Source organism: Dendrobates tinctorius, unplaced genomic scaffold, assembly GCF_039654945.1.
Source record: "Dendrobates tinctorius isolate UK_male_01 unplaced genomic scaffold, ASM3965494v1 ptg000060l, whole genome shotgun sequence".
Lineage (NCBI taxonomy): Eukaryota > Metazoa > Chordata > Amphibia > Anura > Dendrobatidae > Dendrobates > Dendrobates tinctorius.
The window spans coordinates 62155292-62176426 of NW_027361728.1; the positions used below are offsets into that span (position 1 = coordinate 62155292).

General features: G+C 44.3%; 1 protein-coding gene across 2 annotated transcripts in view; it reads right to left on the reverse strand.

Annotated features, from left to right (window-relative positions):
* The window catches only part of LEKR1 (leucine, glutamate and lysine rich 1), a 268864-nt gene that overhangs the window by 110509 nt on the left and 137220 nt on the right, over window positions 1-21135 (reverse strand). For both annotated transcript variants that reach the window (XM_073579001.1, XM_073579000.1), the window contains exons 5-6: window positions 16575-16750; window positions 1748-1933 (exon numbers count right to left, since the gene is read on the reverse strand). In XM_073579001.1, the coding sequence (XP_073435102.1) occupies window positions 1748-1933; window positions 16575-16750 (362 nt within the window). The remainder of the gene's footprint in view (window positions 1-1747; window positions 1934-16574; window positions 16751-21135) is intronic.

Here is a 21135-nt window from a genome sequence, read left to right on the forward strand (position 1 = left end):
AATAATATAATGCAGTAGGATCCAACAATGTAATACTGTATAATATGAAGTCTGTGAGACCGTCCTCTATGGGTTATCTCAGCTTCTCGGTCTTCAGTCTTATTACCCCACATATCGTATATAATCCGAGTTTTTCAGGACTTTTTTTGTGCTGAAAACGCCCCCTCGGCTTATACACGAGTCATTGTCGCAGAAAGCCGGCAGGGGAGTGGGAGCGGCGGGTCACAGAGGCAGGAGCCAGCGACTGTGGCTTAAACCTGTGCGGCTGCTGTAATATCACACAGCGCCAGTCACAGCCGCCGGCTTTCAGCACACATCATACTCACCTACCTGTGCGCCATGGGTGCTGGCAGTGCATCTCATTCTGGCCGCCGACGCCTGCAGCTCTTCCTGCCGAGCGGTCACATGGCCCCGCTTACTAAGGTAATGAATATGCACTGCTCCCCACTCCCATAGGCATGGAGAGCATATTCATTATCTTAAATGAGTAGGGCCACGTAACTGCCTGGCAGGAAGAGCTGCAGGCGCTGGCGGCCAGAACGAGATGCACTGCCAGCACCCAGGGCGCGCAGGTAGGTGAGTAGGATGTTTGTTTTTTTTTCAATAGGAAACATGCAAACAGGGATAGAGGAAAAGGAGCCATGCATACAGAGACTGGATGGGGGAGCCACACATGCAGGACAGACCGGGGAGCCATGCATACAGGGATGGGACTGGGGAGGCATGCATACAATGACAAGGATGGGGAGGCATGCATACAATGACAGGGACGGGGGAGCCATGCATACCAGGAGAGGTAAGAGGGGACAATGCATACCCAGCTTATACTTGAGTCAATAAGCTTACCCAGTTTTCCGTGGCAAAAGTAGGTGCCTCGGCTTATACTTGGGTCGGCTTATACTCAATTAAAAACGCATGTGACATGCACAAATGTGAACAAGTCAGTCAGAGAGTGTTCACACCACCCACTGACTGAAACACAAAAAGAAAACACAGAATGACAAATGTGCAGAAATACCCTGCAGTAACAAATATGACAGTAATCAGCAAGTTCTGGTAAAAAGATGGCAACAAATACAGGGTATTTAGTCGATACGTTTTTTTGCAAAAAAAATGTATACCAAGCTACTCCACCTCGTCAAGGTAACCCTTAATGGAGCAGTCCCTATCTAATGTATTTAAAACCTGAACATATGAACAGTGTCTAAATGAACAGGATTCAGACAGGCGCTTCCTAGTATGGGCACGTGGTGTAAGACAGCTCTTTATGTGCATGTCACACAAGAGAGGGGTGGGGTCTCTCAAACCATGCATAAGCAAGAAAAAAAGGGATTAAAAACACGTGACATGCACAAATGTGAACAAGTCGGTCGGATAGTGTTCACACCACCCACTGACTGAAGCACAAAAAGAAAACACAGAATGACAAATGTGCAGAAATACCCTGCAGTAACAAATATGACAGGAATCAGCAAGTTCTGGTAAAAAGATGGCAACAAATACAGGGTATTTAGTCGATCCTTTTTTTGCTGATTACTGTCATATTTGTTACTGCAGGGTATTTCTGCACATTTGTCATTCTGTGTTTTCTTTTTGTGTTTCGGGTTATACGCAAGTATATATGGTATATAGTACCACGACGCTTCCCGCTAGGTGCACATTAGCTGATGCACTTACAGATTTTAGCGGAAGCAGAATCTAGAAACAGACACAGCTGGACAACTGTAATTTCAAAGCATCATGTTACCTAAGATTTGCTTTTCCAACTCACGACATTTGTTTTTCAATTCAGTTTCCTTTTCTCGTGAGTTCTGCAGCTGCTTTGAAGTTAACGTGACAGATTCAGCAATTGGCTGCAGATTTTTTACTTGATTTCGGAGGGAAAGACTTTCTATCTGGAATTCTTCGAGACGTGCGTGAAGACTAATCATTTCTGTGGAGGTAACATACAATAAAAAAAGAACATTACGGAGCAGCCGAAGAGAAGATTTACTTTTAATGAATACATTGCTGGCAATTCTGGGTTATAGAGAAAATAAAGTGATAAAAATGTCAGTGCCTATACTTTTACAAGTTTGTCATCGTATTTTTTTTTACCATTACTGAAATGCCATAAAGAAACTTCTCATGCACCACACAAAAATAGTAAGTGAACAAATCAGCCCTATAAATACGAGAGAGATAGCGGCATTCCTCCACTAAGAAGAAGCTTAGAGGGAATGTAAAAATGTCATTTTCTGTAAAATGTTCTTGGCAAACAGGGAGTGTTCTGATTATTCAGGACCTCTCAGTATGGCTGCAGGGTGCGGTATATCCCATTTAATAAGGACAGCTGGAGAAAAACATTGCATGGCAACAGTGTGCGGGATTATCTAAAGGTTACGCCACAGTCTTGCGCTGGGCCATCAGAAAAATACATATTCAAAGCTGCCCTTTGGTTACGCAATACTTGAATGAAGTCCTTTTGCATTTTTAAAGGGTTGCGTGGATATTGGTCAGTGGTATGTCGTGAATACAGAATCAGTGTTTTGTATATTCATGAAGTGCAAATGACTTTGAATATATTTTCAATCGGCTTAGAGTATAAAGGAAGAAATGAAGAACCTGGGGAGAATACAAACCGAGAAAGAGGAACACAGCGACTACAGTCATTACAGAGTGATTTATTAATACAATCATATACAGCCTGGTTATTTTTTTCCATATCACAATATCAGGAACTCAGCTGAGACGTAAGATAGTTACACGCTGGCCGCACGACCCCAGCCACGTGTTATAACTGATTCACATGCCGGCCCTTCTCACCCTGAAAAGAAAATAGGAAAATCTCATGACAATCGCAAAGCGGCTTGTTCAGATGATGAGGTTTTCCATATAGGTGTTTGGTCTAAAATACAAAGTAATTTTCATCCTAAATGCCTATCTGTTCAGACTAGGCAGGTTCAAAAAGACAGGACAGGTTCAGGTTCTGAGTACAGAACACATACAGAAACAGAGACCTGACAACGGACTTAGCAGCTTGAAGACTAACTAAATACTAATGTTGCTCAGGCACCTTCCAGCAGGTGAAAGTGCCTTAAGTACTAAATGCCTCCCAGCTATTGGCTGAGGACACATCAGGTGTGCACATGCTATCTCTTTAAAAGTCAGGGAATACGTGGGCACCATAAGTGCACTACCAGTAGACTTGTGCAGTGTGGCCAGGCCCTGGACACAAAGGACACGGCTGGGCAGCAACGGTGGTATGTTGGCGTCCTTTCCAAGGGGGGGAGGGAAGCAGCGTGCAGGGACGCTGGCGTTACACCTGGTATGGTATGCTGTCCTTAATAAATATATTTTAATTTTTGGTGAGGTTTTAAGTCTCCATTTGATCCATATGGCAGTGCCGACCACCTGGTTTTGTTTGCTATGTAAAGCTACTTTTATCACTACTCCTCTAGGACTGCAATGGTCACATGTCAGCAAGTCGTGCCAAAACTACAGGCTAGGGCCTGATGACTGAATTTGTAAAACAAGTGTAACGTATTGATTGACACTAAATGGGTGATGCACAACATGAACTACCTTAAGGCGACTTAGAGAAGCGAATGGTGACCAAAGTAATACCAGAGGACAGTTTCTGACATCCATCTTAAAGGGAATCTGTCATCAGATTTTTCTACCCCATCTGGGACAGAGACCCTAGTTCTCTGAATGCCGAGCTCTGTATATTCCCACCCACACCACTGACTGACAGCTTTTATTGTACATAGTCCATTGGCAGAAAGCTGCCAAGCAGTGGGGTGAGCAGGGTAATACAGAGCTCATAAATATGGAGGACTACATGGCAGCAGGTTTACTAGTCTTCTAAAAATAATCTCTCGCTGATAACAGTAACTTTATGAAAACTACACTAAGCAGCTCGGTAAATGACACATCACTGGAATCAGGGTCTTTGCCCCTATATCATGCTGCTCTCAGATTAGGTGGCAAAAACCTGTCGAAAGATTCCCTTCAACAACTGAGTGTGGCAAGAGCAGGGAAAATTTGTGCAACCCGTTTCTATAAACGTTAATGAAACTGTATAATTTGAGCCCTTGTGTTTAAGCCGTAGCACGGCTAAAGTGTCATTAAGAGAATAGAACATTTCAATTAAGAAAAAAAGAGCATAGTGATTGTCCCAAAAACAGTATAGAAAGTGAGGTTGTCTAGTTCCGAAAAATTACACTATAAGGTCAGAAAGAAAATCAGTCATTCAGATATCCATTTGACCCATAGGTAAATCATTTGTGCTTTTCACAGAGAGAACATGTACCAGTTATAGTTTATGCGGTAAATGTCCATGTTTTTATGTGAACCGACTCTCTGCCAAATAAACAAAAGTATTTGCATTTATAACAGCAGATTAGAGAGTATTTTCGTGTGGGGGACATGATCAATGACCAGTCGGTCAGGCCGTACCCTCTACACTGAAGGTCTTGGCCCACACCATCCATATGCTTTCCCTCTGCTATCAGATTTAGTGCCAAAATAGCATGTAGGATGAAGACAGGGGATTGTTTTTCCACACTATTTAAATCAAATATTCAATGTACAAAAGAGACTTCAATGAGGCATTGATGCATTTATGTGTTTCCATGAATTTAACTTCTTTTTTAATGTTTATTCAAGTTAATTCTTCACATAAATGAAATAGGGTAATAAATGTGGAAATGTGTAACATTATAGAAAACATGCTATAAAATGTATCTATAGATTTAATCGCAATCAGTCATATGTAATTAAGAGGTAAATTCCAGTCTAAGCATTACTACATGCTTTTAATTTAGTCCAGGATATCCAACTGTAGGGTTTACAAGAAAGTGAAGCGAGATAAGTGTATATATATGCCATTGGGAATGGGGTAGAGAAATAGTCCAACAAGCATTTTAAGTAAATAATATTCTCAGAGTATGACATCTGATTTGGAGAATACATGGCGCATAAGTCTCCTCACTCTGACATGCCAGGCTTGTCACTCTCCACAAGGAGAAACATTACACCTTAGATCCCAGCATGCTGAAACGTAGCCATTACACAGTACATAGCAGGGGCACATTTCTGACATTATTTCAGCACAAGGACATTTTTATAACACATCCAATTGTGAAAAGTATTATTATTCCAAGACCTAGTAATTAAAATGAACTTTCTTCCTGTGAAAACTCCTTTAAGGCCGGGGTCACACTTGCGAGTGTGATGAAAGAAACTCGCGTGAGTCTCTCGCATCAATACCCGGCACTGCCGCCAGCACTCGGGACCGCAGTGTGCGGCTGCATACAAATACATGCAGCCGCACACTCCGGTCCCGAGCATTGATGCGAGTTTCTCACATCACACTTGCAAGTGTGACCCCGGCCTTAGGGTATGTTCTACTTCACTTTTTTTCTTGCGAAAAATACAGGATTTTACTGTCCCATCAAAAGTGAATGAGATTTCTGAAATCTCATGCGCTTGCTGCTTATTTTTTCCATGAAGATTTGAAAATATTTCAAATCTGCAGCATGTCAATTCTTTGTGTTTTTGCAGCGTTTTTAAACCATTTTAAAGAAAAAACAAAAAGAAAAAAACGTATTAAAAACACATAAAAAATACATGCAAAAACACAGCATAAACAACGAGCGGGTTTTTTTTATGCTACCTTTTTCCTGCAGAAATGTCTGCAGCAAATACTTAAATTGTGCAAACACCCTTAGGGAGTTTTTATAAATGTGCCACTTGGTGTTTGGAAAAAGGATAATATGGAGTGGCAGGCCATGTCCAGATCTCAAAACTCGCATTTAGATACAGGGTTTTGTTGACTGATCTTGCCACTTTTTTCCCCACTGAAGACTGTAAAATTTGGAAAACTCTACACAATTTGTGTAATACTGCCATTTTCAGGCAAATGCATGAAAGGATGGGAATCTGTGTAGAGGGGGGAGGTATGTTCGAAGCATCTAGATCTCATGTGGGGTTGTTTGAGCAATGTGTGGCTGTATCAGTCTTCGTAAACACACACAGGAGACAGGTCCTGTTTTTATTTTTCCTTCCCCTCTACAAGTCTCTGCTTTGGTAATGTTAACTTTTGTGATGTTTTCGCAAATGCATATAATCACGTACATGAGGTATGTATTTGTAATGAACTTATAATTTATATCCTATGTATGGGGTAAATTTGTAAGGGGGATAACAGAGGCCATCATATGCTTCCCCCTCTTTGAAAAGTGTTCACATTAAATACGTGCGGTTCCATAGAGTTTATGACTGTTAATGTTAGGCGTCTGGTTTCTGCATCTGCTCTGCAGGAATCCAGAGCCTCACATTCTGCGGTCTCCTGCTGCCCATCTACTGCAGAGAAGATTACTTTGCAGCAGACCGCTCCAGAGACTAAGTTCCTCTGTGCTCCTTCTGGGCATGCTCACGAGACGATCTTCCATTGGAGATCGGGAGTCATGTGCTCAGGTCCTGCTCCAGATCTCATTGGTCCATCTCGGAGATCTGGAAGCTTCCGGAAGGTCCCGGCTACTATAAAAAGTGTGCATGGCCGTTCCGCCATGCGCTAGTATAGACTATACTTGCTATGTGTGAATGGTGACGGATGCATGATTATGGTGACTGACTCATTTGAAACCCTTTCCCTCTGATAATACGCATGTGGATAGGGAATTAGTTTAGCAGTCAGCGCCAGTCAGTGGCAAGCCTTAAGCCACTGTGGTCACCACACCGCTAGCGTCCGATATCGCGCTTGCTTTCTGGCTTTGTCATTGAGCGGCAGTGTCCTACGCTGTGCTGCAGTTGCAGCCCTCCTTGGCATTCGCAGAAGCGATGCCGCACACACGGTAGGTCTAGAGGGATGCAGCTCCTCTGTCTTGGGTCCTGCTCCTGTGACCAGATACCGTGTGTGCATCTACCTGAAGCCTGTGTCACTAACAGGTTCAGCGTTTTGTATGTTTTTTGTTGCGGCACCTCTGTGTGTGAACAGAGGCCGCTCTGCGCACTCCGGGTGAAGTTGAACCCGTGTGCATCATACCGCCATATTGCTTGTCTGCCACCACTTAGCAGCAGTTATACCACCTACTGCATGGTGGACCACGAGCGGCGAACGCACTTTATTATTTTATTTAGTGCGTTCCGCCGTTCCTAACAGTTAATGTATTCATTTACTGTTATTCTAATGTGTATGTACTTTACATGTATTTTGTATAGGATTAGGGATAGAATAGAAGGGTAGCATTAGCATAGGACAATAGTGGGAATAGATTAGTGGGGCACACTAGAGATAGGGAATGAAAGTGCCAGGATAAGCATAGTCAGAGTAAGGGGTTTTCCAGACTTGAAGGAGTTAAGGCCCCGTCACACTAAGCGATCTTGGTAGCGAGATCGCTGCTGAGTCACAAGTTTTGTGACGTAACAGCGATCTCACCAGCGAGATCGCTGTGTGTGACAGCGATCAGCGAGCGGCCCCCCTGCCGGTATTGCTGATCGCTGGAAGAAACCTCTGGACATTTCTTTGGTCGCTGGTCTCCCGCTGGCCAGCACGCATCGCTGCGTGTGACAGGCGGGAGACCAGCGATCAGGTGTAAAAAATAATAAAAAAATAAAAAATATAGTTATTCTCACCTTCCGACGTCCTGTTCAGCCATCCTGCCTCTCTCCACGCTCCGGTCCCAGTGATCCTTTGCACGAATGACCGCGAGACTTTGTTATCCCTTGAGACCGTGACATCTCACGGTCATTCTCGCAAAGGATCACTGGGACCGGAGCGTGGAGAGAGGCAGGATGGCTGAACGGGACGTCGGAAGGTGAGAATAACTATATTTTTTATTTTGATTCTATTTTTTACAGGGATGGCAAGCGATGCCGGGCGCTCGGCATCGCTGTGATGATCGCTGGTGAAGCTGTCTGTGTGACAGCTCACCAGCGATCACATAGCGACTTACTAGCGATCCTGACACTTTGATATCGGTGTCGGGATCGCTGGTAAGTCGCTTAGTGTGACGGGGCCTTTACAGATGGGTATAGTACAGAGCAGTGAGCTATTATAGTGTGAGACTTCCTGTTTAGTGGGGAGTAGTGATGCAGCAGTGAGACAGAGCAGAAAGATAGCCATGGGAGTGAAGTTGCTAAGGCAAGAAGGAATCGCAGGCTGAGCAGCATGCGACTGGTCACCATCTTAAGAAGTAACCATTTCAGAGAGGATCCGGGGCCTACGACTGGGACTAGGCAGAGCTGAGCACGCCTTTTACCTTTTCCTATTTAAACCGAACAAGGGAAAGGGGAGGAAGGTGGTGGACCTAGGGGCATAGACGCTGCAGAAGAGACAGAGATTGTTCGGAAGGGACAAGGATACAAGTGCCTTCAGGATGAAAGCTGTGTCAGAGAAGGCAGGGAGAGTCCAAGGAATGACCATGTATGTGAACTGCACTACCTCTGTAAGAAAAACACTGTTTTCAAGTAAAGTTGAACTGTTGAGCATGTCTAAGGGAGGGACAGGACTGTAGTCGTGACCTGAACAACCGCAATATTTATGTCCAGTCCTTCCCCTACAGAACACTGTACTCTTCTCTTCAGCATACCTGTATATCCAGATTCAGCTTCATCTGGGCACTTCCCAGGTGACGACGGTCTCTCATTCATGTGACCCCCAGCAAAGGAGATACAGTCCAAGTTAACTTTAACATTTTCTTTACTGAGTACTTCACACGTTACATCCACAGTTGGTACATCGTGACAATTACTGGTTTCCTCATCTTTCCCTTTCTGGTTGTCGCTTCTGTGCAATACACGCCCAGACCGAACCGTCCTAGACTGCTCCCCAGTTCCTTCCTGGCCTGACCTCGCCATGATGACAATTCCTTCTGCCTGTTTCGCCCTAGACTCAAAATCATTAGTCACCAGGTTTGGTTGCCTCTGGTAAAGCATCCGGCCCGTCTGTACCGATCTCGTCGAAACTCCAACTTCTTCCATCTCCTCAGTCCAACAGACTCCTGCCCTAAAAGCATCTGCCCAGGCAATGAGTCGCCACATCTTTCCTTTCTTGTTCTGGCCCACTGCTATGACACACAGTGGCCGTGGGTAACATGGGCTGTAGCGATTCAACGTTATGTGGCTACCAAGCTGTCGGGCCTATAGTCCATATGGACACTAGGTCACCCTGGCCCCATCTGGCTTAACTTCCTACAAGCTTCCCTCTTACTACCCGGCAGACCCTCCTACAATTAATCCTCTATAAACATCCTATCATCTATACCTATAAAGCACACTAGTATGCCCCCATCTAGTGGCCCACAACAGAGCTATACTTACCCTATGTAGAAGAACTATGTACTAAAGTGCCCTCCTCTAATGTCCCCAAAAGGATGCACTTACTTATCCTATACTACTCATGAACATCAATATACATCACATTATATTATATACAGTGTAGCTCTAAGGAACGCAGACTCTAAAGCATGGGTAACACATATGTATGTGGCAGTAGCAATAAAGTGAGCAGTAATACATCTTTATATGTAGCAGTACCGCAAGCATTCAACCTATACATTATCAATATTAGCAACATGTACATATTAACAAATCAAAGGCAATTAGAGGACCCAGGGAAGCAAGAAGAACATTATATCTCACCCCCTTACACTTGAGCATGGAGTTGTTTATGTGGACCGTGAATCCGGAGCTGGGATTGCAGAATCTGAAGGAGCCCTGAAATCTAATGTGAGTGCTCTACATGATACACATTATATACGACAGACGGGACTTTTTGCTTCCTTTGTGGGGTGCCAGGGTGTGGCGACGTAGCAGCTCCTCGCCATGACTACCACTCTGGCCTGCTCACAAATTCACACAGCCAGATTTTCCGCCAGGAGTGAAAACCAATCAACCATAAACTAAATCAATCGGCACTCATTTAACTACATGTACATAGAGCAATCATCGGCATTGTATGTAACGGAATGATCGCTAGTGGTATTGTCTGCTCAACACAGCCTCAGCAATGATGAAGGTGATGTGCTGCCAACAGACAATTATATTAACATCCACATAAGATGCCATCAAACAAGTGTTTGTTTATTTTGCCATTTGACAGGCAGACATGTTTACGTAGGCCAATGGATGGGAAGTAATGTTTGCACGAACAATCATCTATTCAATCACTGTCCCATGTAAAAGGCTCCGATTCGAAAGTATCAATAAAATATTTAAAGATATCCTGCCCCCACAAGATACAATCCCACAGCCATTCTTATCAGAATACTAAGTTCCAGCAGGTTTGTTTGGTAAAGGCACAGGAAGGTACTAACCTTGTAAAAGATAAAAATACAGACTAAACTAATCAGCAATACAGTAAATCAAAGGTACATATTTGTTCAGGAGTATGGGAAATACATGGCGGTTAGATCTGATTTCCTAATCTCTACCTTTCAAGTTAATGATTTTGACCTTTTAGTAAATGGAAGAATTTGTGTAATGTAATGAGAGAACATGTCGCCTTGTTAAGAAAATAAAATATAAATTAGCCTTTACTTCAACGCCGGATACAAAATATTTGGCGCTCGTTCTTTTCTACAGCTCAGCTATGGCTTTATTTATACAGGAGGCAGAGATGTCAGGTAAGGTGGCGGCCACTTGTGATTCAGCTTCACAACACAACACTTGCATTGCTCGCTTCGGGAACGACTGACCCAATTGCCTAAAGCATAATACAAAGTTTGAAATGGTTCAATTCCTAACAAGTGTAAATGTTGCAGACAATGGATTGGATTGCCTTTGGTATGAGACTATTGTTTTGCCTTTCTTCCTCCTTCATTCTCTATTTTTCTCCGTAAGGGGCTTTGAGGTTCCTTTTCTTACAAGAGTCATCGGATTCTCATTTTCTGTAGTACAGCCTTGATGGGAACCTGTCAATAGGTCAGGTCCCTTAGAGGTTCTAAAAATGTAAAACTAGCGCCCTCTGCAAAAGCCCCTCCAAAAGCTGATTGGAAAAGTATAGGTCATATATGTTTTTTTCATCTATGGACCATTTCAGCCATTCACTAGAGCAATGAGAGGTCAAGTCCAGCCTTAGCTCAAGAAAAATGGTGCTCAGAGAGTAGCTAGGCTCAGGACATTTATGGCATGTCGATTTAATATGTTATAAAGAACAAAAGCAATGGTACCAGCCGCCTTTGTCACACAAGACTTTCACATTTATTGTGAGTTCACATCTATTCCTTTGAAATGACATTCAAAAATGAACAGTAAAGGAAGCAGATCTCTTTCTCAGCAGCAGCGGGGGAGATAGATATGAATAATTGGTTAAAAAGGGGGCTACTATATGATTTATGGAATGCTCCCATCTGCTCAGTGTCTTTTACAAAGCATACCTGCAGAGGACACATATATGTTTCCAATTAGATATACTTCATAAACCTATGAAATTTGAGAGCCTATATGAAACATCGTTATATTACCAGATGAAGTAAGGAGCTACATAGGAGATATGTACAAAGCTGGCCATACATAGGTCATGACATTTCTGACGCAGAACAATTAATAATGGAGCGCGATATGAACTGATTTCTCACCCAGGACAGTGTGTGTAGCTACTACAACATCTAAATTACAGAAAAACTGATGGCACATCTAGAACTAATCTGAACAAGTGCATACCAAAAAACAACTTACATATCAAAATGAAGAAATGGTTGCACTCAGTTGCTTTAAGGCATGTCAATGTGCAGACTAGTTCTTGATGTGCCATCAGTTTTTCTGTAATTTGTATGCTAGCTTTCTGACTGAGCACGCCTCCCTTCACCATTCTGTGATTTTAATTCCATCCAATCACATTTGGTTCCAACCTTCTTATAAATATAGGTTTTACCACGTTATTAGCCAGAGGTAAAGCTGGAGTCACACATAGCGACTTACCAGCGATCCCGACAACGATATCAACGTGTCAGGATCACTGGTAAGTCGCTATGTGATCGCTGGTGAGCTGTCAAACAGACAGCTTCACCAGCGATAAGCACAGCGATGCCGAGCGTGCGGCATCGCTGTGTTCGTTAGCGCTGATGCCATGGATCCATGTCAAAAATAGAATTAAAATAAAAAATATTGTTATTCTCACCTTCCGACGTCCTGCGCAGCATTCCCGCCTCTTTCCACGCTCCGGTCCCAGTAATCCTTTGCGAGAATTACCGCGGTGACGTCCGTTCTCGCAGGATCGCGAAGTCTCGCAGTGATTCTTGCAAAGGATTACTGGGACCGGAGCGTGGAGAGAGGCGGGAAGGCTGTACGGGACGTCGGAAGGTGAGAATAAAACAATATTTTTTATTTTTTTTTATTATTTTACAGCTGATCGCTGGTCTCCCGCCTGTCACACGCAGCGATGCGTGCTGCCCAGCGGGAGATCAGCGCCGCAAAAAATGTCCAGAGGTTTCTTGCAGCGATCAGCGATACCGGCAGGGGGGCCGGTCGCTGATCGCTGTCACACACAGCTATCTCGCTGGTGAGATCGCTGTTGTGTCACAAAACTTGTGACTCAGCAGCGATCTCGCTAGCGAGATTGCTATGTGTGACGGGGCCTTAAGTGTTCACACTAGGCAGTCAGGTCAGGGACCCATTCAATCATGAGATTACCTTGACGTTGGTGAATGGGCTCACATTTTTTGGCCAAATTTTGTGCTAAGCATCTCATGAGTTTTTCCTAAATTTCAAAAGCCATTACGCTATTCACACTTCTTGTATTTCACATTGATATGCCTTAATGCAATTGAGTGCAACCATTTTTTCATTTGGCCACTACAACATCATCATCACAGAAAACCATCAGTGGAAAACAGGCAAAAATGATATTTTTAATTGCAGCCGATACATTATATTAATTATATATCCATCCTACATATCAAAATATCATCAGTATTAGTTAGATACTGTATGTGATTTTTTTTTTTTTTTTTAAGTATTAAAGAAAACCAAATCAGCTCAATTTTGTAATATAAAGTAAATCCATGACTGTAATGGTGCTGTAATACGGTTAAATTGATACATTTAGTGAAGAAATTTGTCACACTGATGGTTGTAGAACCACTGTACCACCAGGGAGAGTCTGGAGGCTGGAGAGAGCCTGTGCCACTGTATCAATGTGGAGAGCCTAGAGGCTGGAGAGAGCCAGTGCCACAGCTGTACCCCTGGGAAGAGCCTGGAGGCTGGAGAGAGCCTGTGCCACTGTACCACCGGGGAGAGCCTGGAGGCTGGAGAGTCTAGCCATCTGTACCACCGGGGACAGCCTGGAGGCTGGGGAGAGCCTGTGCCACTGTACCACCAGGAACAGCCTGGAGGCTGGGGAGAGCCTGTGACACAGCTGTACCACCGGGGAGAGCCTGGAGGCTGGAGACAGCCTGGTCATCTGTACCAATGGGGAGAGCCTGAAGGCTGGAGCGAGCCTGGAGGCTGGAAAGAGCCTAGCCATCTGTACCACCAGGGATAGCCTGGAGGCTGGGGAGAACCTGTGCCACTGTACCACAGGGAAGAGCCTAGAGGCTGGAGAAAGCCTGTACCACTGGGAAGTGTCTTGAGGCTGAAGAGAGCCTATGACACTGTACCACCAGGGATAGCCTGGAGTCTGGAGAGAGCCTGTGCCACTGTACCACCGGGAACAGAATGGTGGCTGGAGAGAGCCTGTGCGACTGTACCACCGGGAAGAGCCTGGAGGCTGGAGCGAGCCTGTACCACTGGGAAGAGCCTGGAGGGGCATAACTAAGCGACCACCTGGTTATTTGCTAGATCTCCTGATTGTGTGGTTAAACTTAAGCTGCAGGTGGACGCAGGGACCACTCCAAGAAAGACTCTGAAAGTCGCAGCAGCTGACCCCAAAGGGGCAGGGAAGCAGGGCTAAACTATGAAGGGAAGGTTGACAGGACGGATACCGGAACTGGAACAGACAGGACTGATAACGAAACTGGTACAGACAGGGCAGATTAAGGAACACAGGTCGGACTTCAGGTACAGGATCTCAGGGACTAGTTCAGACTGGACAGGAGTGGCATGAGGTACAAATGGGAACAAAGCAGATCAAGATGAGGTACAGGTGGGACAGGTTCAAGTCTAGGTTCGGACAGGATCAGATTTAGGTAAGACAGATACAGGAGAGGGTGCCTTAAATACTTGATGTCGCCCAGCTTTTCGCTGGTGACATTTTCTTAAGTGAGTGCGCTGCCCTTTTAAGATGTGGGGAGCAGGCACGCCCGAAGATAACGAAGCTGCATCAGTGACTAAAATGGCGTGGCCATGGTGGTGAGTATGCGTTATCGTGCAAGGACGCCGGTGCTGATGTGGCGCCCTGAGGCTCAGTCGCCACAGAGGTACTGAACCTTCTCCTAAGGTGTGGTGCCCCACCATCCAGGTAAATTGGAGGCTCCTGACCATGCTCCAACACTCGCACCCAACACAACAGAGTAGTTCAGCAAAACCACATTGCGGCTCCTTGCTTATAGAGAAGCAGAGCACCTTTGGTGGTTCCCTGCTTGGAACACTAAATGTGCTGGGAGGTGGGTGGAGTTTAGAATACATAAAAGAGCGGGATGGTTTAGGATTACAGGTCAGTCAGTAGGTCAGTCAGGGAGGAAGTCACTCAGAGAGGAGTGAGGAAAGGAGATCCCTGGAAGAGGGATGGAGGAAGGAGTGCTGCAGCTGCCTCAGTGATCTGAGCCAGCTGGCACGGGAAAGGAAAGAAGGAGAAAGACATTGAACTGAAGCCTGAGCTTCCACAGGAGAGAAAGACAAGTACGGAACGTAGGAGTGAAAGGGAACACAGAGGACGTGGGTTAGAGGAAGAACCCTGCCTAGAAGTTCTAAGCGCATGGCCAGGGCCCGGTCCTCGAGGTTGTATGGACACTAATGGTTCTGCAGCAGACACCGGTGGAGTAGTGGGCTGTAAATGCACTACTCCCATCTAAGACTTGAGGGCACAACAGCAACACGGATAGAGAGCCGGGACTCAGGAGTGGAGAGTCCCCGAAGCAGGCTACAGCTGTCTGCCGTACAGGTGGAGTTCTTGGGAACATCTGTCAGGAGGCACTCCAGTGTAACTCAGTACTAGGAGATCTTCACACTTAAAGGCGCTATAGAGGAGACGTTCAGAAAAGGCACATAAGTTGGCGGAGTGTGGAAGGGAGCATTCCATCTTGCCTGGAGATTGACTGAGTCCCTGACCCGGAGGACACGGCACAGAAGTGGGCACTACAGACTGTGAGTAAAGCTTTGGAACTACATGCCCTGGTGTCCTCCATTCCTTCCTGCGTCCGTCCGCCTGGCACTGCTACATCCCCTGCGTCAAACACTACACCATCTAAGTGTTTCCACATCTACACTGTCCTGGGACAACAGCCCTGCCTGCGGAGGGCTATAACATCATTGCTGCACCACGCCATCTGTCCCGGAGGATCTGTCTGCAGCGTCGGCTTAACACCTCCCTTGCCGAACATCACAGGTGGCGTCACGAACTATTCATCTAACTACATTCCACCATTCACATCTTCCTATTACTTGGGCGCCCAGGGCCACGGTCCGGGTCACCGATGCTGTGACACATCCCACTGATACCGGCCCGGTACCGAGTACCCCACAGCCCTGGGAGGGCGACCCACTGACATTACAAAACTTACTTTGTAGCTTCTCTGTAAGCTACAATTGAAGTTTTCTGCTAATTATATTTTATATTTTCATGCAAAGGGGCTGGACTGTGCACTGGGTTTTCTCCTCCCTGTCTGATTCCGCGTTCCCTCTGCTTGCCTCCTGTCTGTTATTGACAGGTCACTGATGAGAAGTCAAACATAAGAGGCAGGTCGTTGAAAAAGTGAAGGGACCAGAGAATCACAAACAGGAAGAAGACCCATTGCACGGTCCGGTACTGAGCACCGAAATCTAAAAATCAGAAAACTTCAAATAGTGATTATAGAAGAACAACAAAACGGATTTCTTCACCAAAGGTATCAATGTATTCAGTATTACAGAGCCATTACAGCTATGTTATTAGATTACAAAATTGTGCTGACAGTTTCTCTTTAATCTTTAAACCCTCAGAGGTTAGCTGATATTGCCAGGATAGGTGATGGGCTAGCCTCTCCCGACAGAGGTGGCTGCCAGATAGCATGTAGCAACAACCACTTTACAGGTGCTTTTATTGTGAATAAAATGAAAAACTGGTCACTTTTGACGGGAGGACAGATCCTCTTTTCTCTGTCAGCAGTTATAAGCGCCACGTACTGCACTGTATCTCCCATTGAAATGACATTCTGTTCACTTTCTGAGAAATTGCCATCTGATGAACGGGTTCCTACAGATAGGTCATCAGTGGTTAGGTCCCGGACAACCCTTTGAAGATGACAAGATAGTGCTCTTTTTCTGCTAGTTTGACGTAAGAGGCTTAGCATTTAGTGTGTGTAGCATTTGACCTCCTATTAAATACTTATTTAGCTATCTTCTCTAATTCTTAATATTTGTCTGCAAATAAAAAAACATACAAAAACAAAATCAAGTAAAATCTAATGCTCGGTAGCTGGAGGATACATTGTATTAGAATGAGATAGACCAACCTGCTGAATGACTTCTTAATATTTCTTCCATTTGGCTACTAATATCTCTCCTGAGATCATTCCAGTGTCCCATGATGACTTGGACGTTTTTCCTAACAGCACTTTGTTCTGATTGAAGCAGTCTCAGAAATGATTGGCTCTTTCTTAAGATTGCCTCTTGCTTGGCAGCTTTCTCCCTGTGAATAAGACAGTATTGCGGTTTTGCACATTCATTTGTGTCAGCGCAGTCCAAGTTTTACACGGTCTGCAAACACCCCACATTGGAATGATGAGCTTGTGGGGTTTCATCACGTACACACAAACGCAACTCAGATACAACACCAAGGAGGTTAACCCTTTCAAACACTCAACTCTACAATCACATTTGCCTTGTTTCACAGACTACACAAGGTCGGACATATCATTGGTGCATTGCTGCACAGGGGCCCGAGAGGCAAGGGCCTCCCTTCTACCTCCAAAAGCAGGTGGAATTGTGCAGAACGATGAGACATTGGGCTGTAAAGGGCCCATATATTGGAACCCACTCCCATCTGTGTCCGCCAATGAGACTACATGTACAAAATTCTGATGCACGAGTACCCTACAGCAGATACAAAATTGTATAGAAGCAGTCTAATGGTCAAAAAACTGTACCTGGTAGTGCTCACAGGGTCACACAAAACACATTGTGGTTCAAGTGGCCTAAATAAAGGCCCGGCAGCATTTTTCCAACATATACGAATGTGCTGGAAAAAGCGATTGAGGGTCAGAGATGAGCTAAGCACTCCTCATTTATGAAATGCTCCCAACACTTTTTTGGTTTCTCACAATCTATCCCTGCCATCGTTTCAGGATGATGAATCTTTGGCAAGTTGCCAAGCGAGAGGCCAGTGTTTGGTTCAAAATGGCATGATGGTATTAATAAATCTCCCTAGTACTCATAACGCTGGACTTTGCACTTTAATAATAAAATTTACAAAAAAATCAAATTACACCTGGTTGATGAAGATGTTATGTACTGGATCAACAAATATGAACCTAGAACTCAACGTAAAGGTATTTGTAAGGCGGTTTATTGTAGTACACGAAAAAAGACGTTTCGGTCAATGTGACCTTCTTCAGTTACGTGTGGTATATAGATTGTGTAGAGCTTAAAGGCATCTATCAGAAATGTGTCCACCACATGTGTCCACCACATCTGGAGGCACGTTTGCCCCTCTCCTATATACTGACAAGCTCATTACCTTAGAGAGATCATTCTCCTCAATGCCTAAAGCACCATCGTCCTTTCTGATAGATGGTGCTTTAACGTGCCTCCAGATGTGGTGGACACATCGTTCTTTCTGATAGATGCCTTTAAGCTCTACACAATCTATATACCACACGTAACTGAAGAAGGTCACATTGACCGAAACGTCTTTTTTCGTGTACTACAATAAACCGCCTTACAAATACCTTTAAGTTGAGTGCTAGGTTCATATTTGTTGCTTTAACGGTTTGGGAACCTAACCTTAGCACCATCTTGAGTTGTGCTCACGGTGTTCTTTCTATACCTGTTATGTACTGGATGTCGTCTTTCTAGGATTCACCAGGAACTGTAAGAGTGATCTGAGAAAAACAGAGTGCATGTCCCTGCCCTGCTGTAATGCCACGGTAAAGGAGTCAGTGACAGCAGCCTGTATTTTGTGCCTGTCATTTCAAGTAACTTTTCAGAATAGGCTATCGTGTGTGTGTACATGAGAAATAACCCTGTTTCTCGACATTATTTGAATTGTATCCTGTGTTTGTCCCCAGTTTGTCATCTCTGCATGCTCTATCTCTAAAGGTCGACCTGGGCTTGTGGGAGAAGACTAACTGCTGCGATGCCTCCCATACACAGTACACTGAACCAAAGGGATTCAAGCTCTTCTTTCATTGTGTATCACACAGACAGAAGCAGCAGAGGCTATAAAGACATGATACAACAGAACTGAGCGGTGTAGATGTGTATCCAGCACTATACTGAGGTATAAAAATTGTTTGAAACTGAAGTGCAATCTGCCTGTCTCTCTCTGTGCTGAGTGCTCCTCACTCCCACTAGTCCTCCGCTCTGCAGAGTAACATAGGAGGTGTAAACTGATACTTAAGTGAGCTAGCATTATCTCTCAGGGTATGTGCACATGCTGCGGATTCTGCTGCGGATCCGCAGCGGATTTGGCCCTGCGGATCCGCAGCAGTTCCGCAGACAGTGTACAGCATGGTTCCGCAACTCCAGTCCTCAAGGCCCACCAACAGATCATGTTTTCAGGATTTCCTTTTTATTGCACAGGTGATGCAATTATCACCTGAGCAATACTAAGGAAATCCTGAAAACATGATCTGTTGGTGGGCCTTGAGGACTGGAGTTGGGGAACCCTGGTGTACAGTACCATGTTAGCCAATGGGATTTCAAATCCGCAGTGCACATGGTTCGGATTTTTCCGTGCGGTTTTGCTGCGGTTTTAAATCCGCAGCATGTCAATTCTTTCTGCGTATTCCGCTGCGGTTTGACACCTGTTCTATCATCCAGGTTTCAAACCGCAGAGGAAAACCGCAGGCAAATACGCAGATAAACCGCAGGTCACTTTACCTGCGGTTTTACGTGTGGAAAAATCCGCAGCTTGTGCACGCAGCATTACTGTGATCAAAACAGATTTGAGCTTTTTTTCTTTCAGAATGAATGGTGAGTTCAATAGAAAGGAGGGAAAGGAAGAAGTGGCTCATAAGTGGAGAAGTAAATTTCTCTGACAGTTCGATTGTCAGCGCTGTGGTGGCTTTAAGGTCGACAGATGCACTTTTTTGTCTACTGTCCCTCCTATGACTGTTGGGGTCTCAGCGCCCTTCTTTCATATAGCTCTCATTAACTGCAGGGGGATGTTCATACATCGTGAATTTGCCTTTGGCAGATCAAATTAAGAAATTGTAGAAATCCACAGCTGACAATCCGATTTCAACTGTTGATGTGGAGAGGTCAAGCACAAGGGGTTGTCCCATTGAATGGAGCTAATACGAGGCTTGTCTCTGTGGAGTCGGTAAGATGAATGGTAATTGTCATTCTTCTTCCAGATGATCTGCCCCGGTTGTGAGCAGATTTAATGAACCTTTGCCAAAATGCTCGTCAGATCCTGAAAGTGTGAACAGGTTGCTTCAATAACCTGAGCAGCACATGATACCTTGTCCATAGAGAGCAAATTAAGGTTGAAATAAATCATACAACCCACATAAATAATACAACTTGTAAAACAAACATTTCCTTTAGAGCCTTTCATTCATGGGGAAATTAATGTATCCAACCTACATGGAAATTAACTATGGCACAATATTATTATTATTATTATTATTATTATTATTATTATTATTATACAATAGTGAATCTGTCCTGCAGGTTTTTGCTATGTAAACTGAGAGCATAGAATCATAGAATCATAGAATCATAGAATCGTAGAGTTGGAAGGGACCTCCTGGGCCATCTGGTCCAACCCCCTGCTCAAAGCAGGATTCGCTAAATCATCCCAGTCAGATGTCTGTCCAGCCTCTGTTTGAAGACTTCCATTGAAGGAGAACTCACCACTTCTCGTGGCAGCCTGTTCCACTCATTGATCACTCTAACTGTCAAAAAGTTTTTTCTAATATCTAATCTGTGTCTCCTCCCATTCAGTTTCATCCCATTGCTTCTAGTCTTTCCTTGTGCAAATGAGAATAAAGTTGATCCTTCTACAATGTGACAGCCCTTTAGATATTTGTAGACAGCTATTAAGTCTCCTCTCAGTCTTCTCTTTTGCAAACTAAACATTCCCAAATCCTGCAACCTTTCCTCATAAGACAGGGTTTGCAGACCGGTCACCATTCTGGTCGCTCTTTTCTGAACTTGCTCCAGTTTGTTGATGTCTTTTTTAAAATGTGGTGCCCAAAACTGGACACAATATTCCAGATGAGGTCTGACCAAAGAGGAGTAGAGGGAAATAATGACTTCACGTGATCTAGACTGTATGCTTCTGTTAATACATCCTAGAATTGCATTTGCCTTTTTTGCTGCTGCATCACACTGTTGACTCATATTCAGTCTGTGATCTATTAGTATACCCAAGTCTTTTTCACATGTGCTGTCACTTAGCCCTATTCCTCCCATTCTATATATGCTTTTTTCATTTTTATTGCCCAGATGTAGTACTTTGCATTTCTCCCTGTTAAAAACCATTCTGTTAGTTGCTGCCCACTTCTCCAGTTTATTTAAATCTTTTTGAATCCTCTCTCTCTCTTCTCTAGTATTAGCTATCCCTCCTAGCTTTGTGTCATCAGCAAATTTAATCAGTTTACCCTCAATTCCTTCATCTAAATCATTGATAAAGATGTTGAACAATACAGGGCCCAGGACAGAGCCCTGTGGTACCCCACTTGAGACATTCTTCCAACTGGATGTGCAGCCATTTACGACCACTCTTTGGGTCCGATCACTAAGCCAGTTATGAATCCACCTAACAGTTGCCTTGTCCATTCCATACTTAGTCATTTTTTCAATAAGAATTGTATGAGAGACTTTGTCAAATGCTTTGCTGAAGTCAAG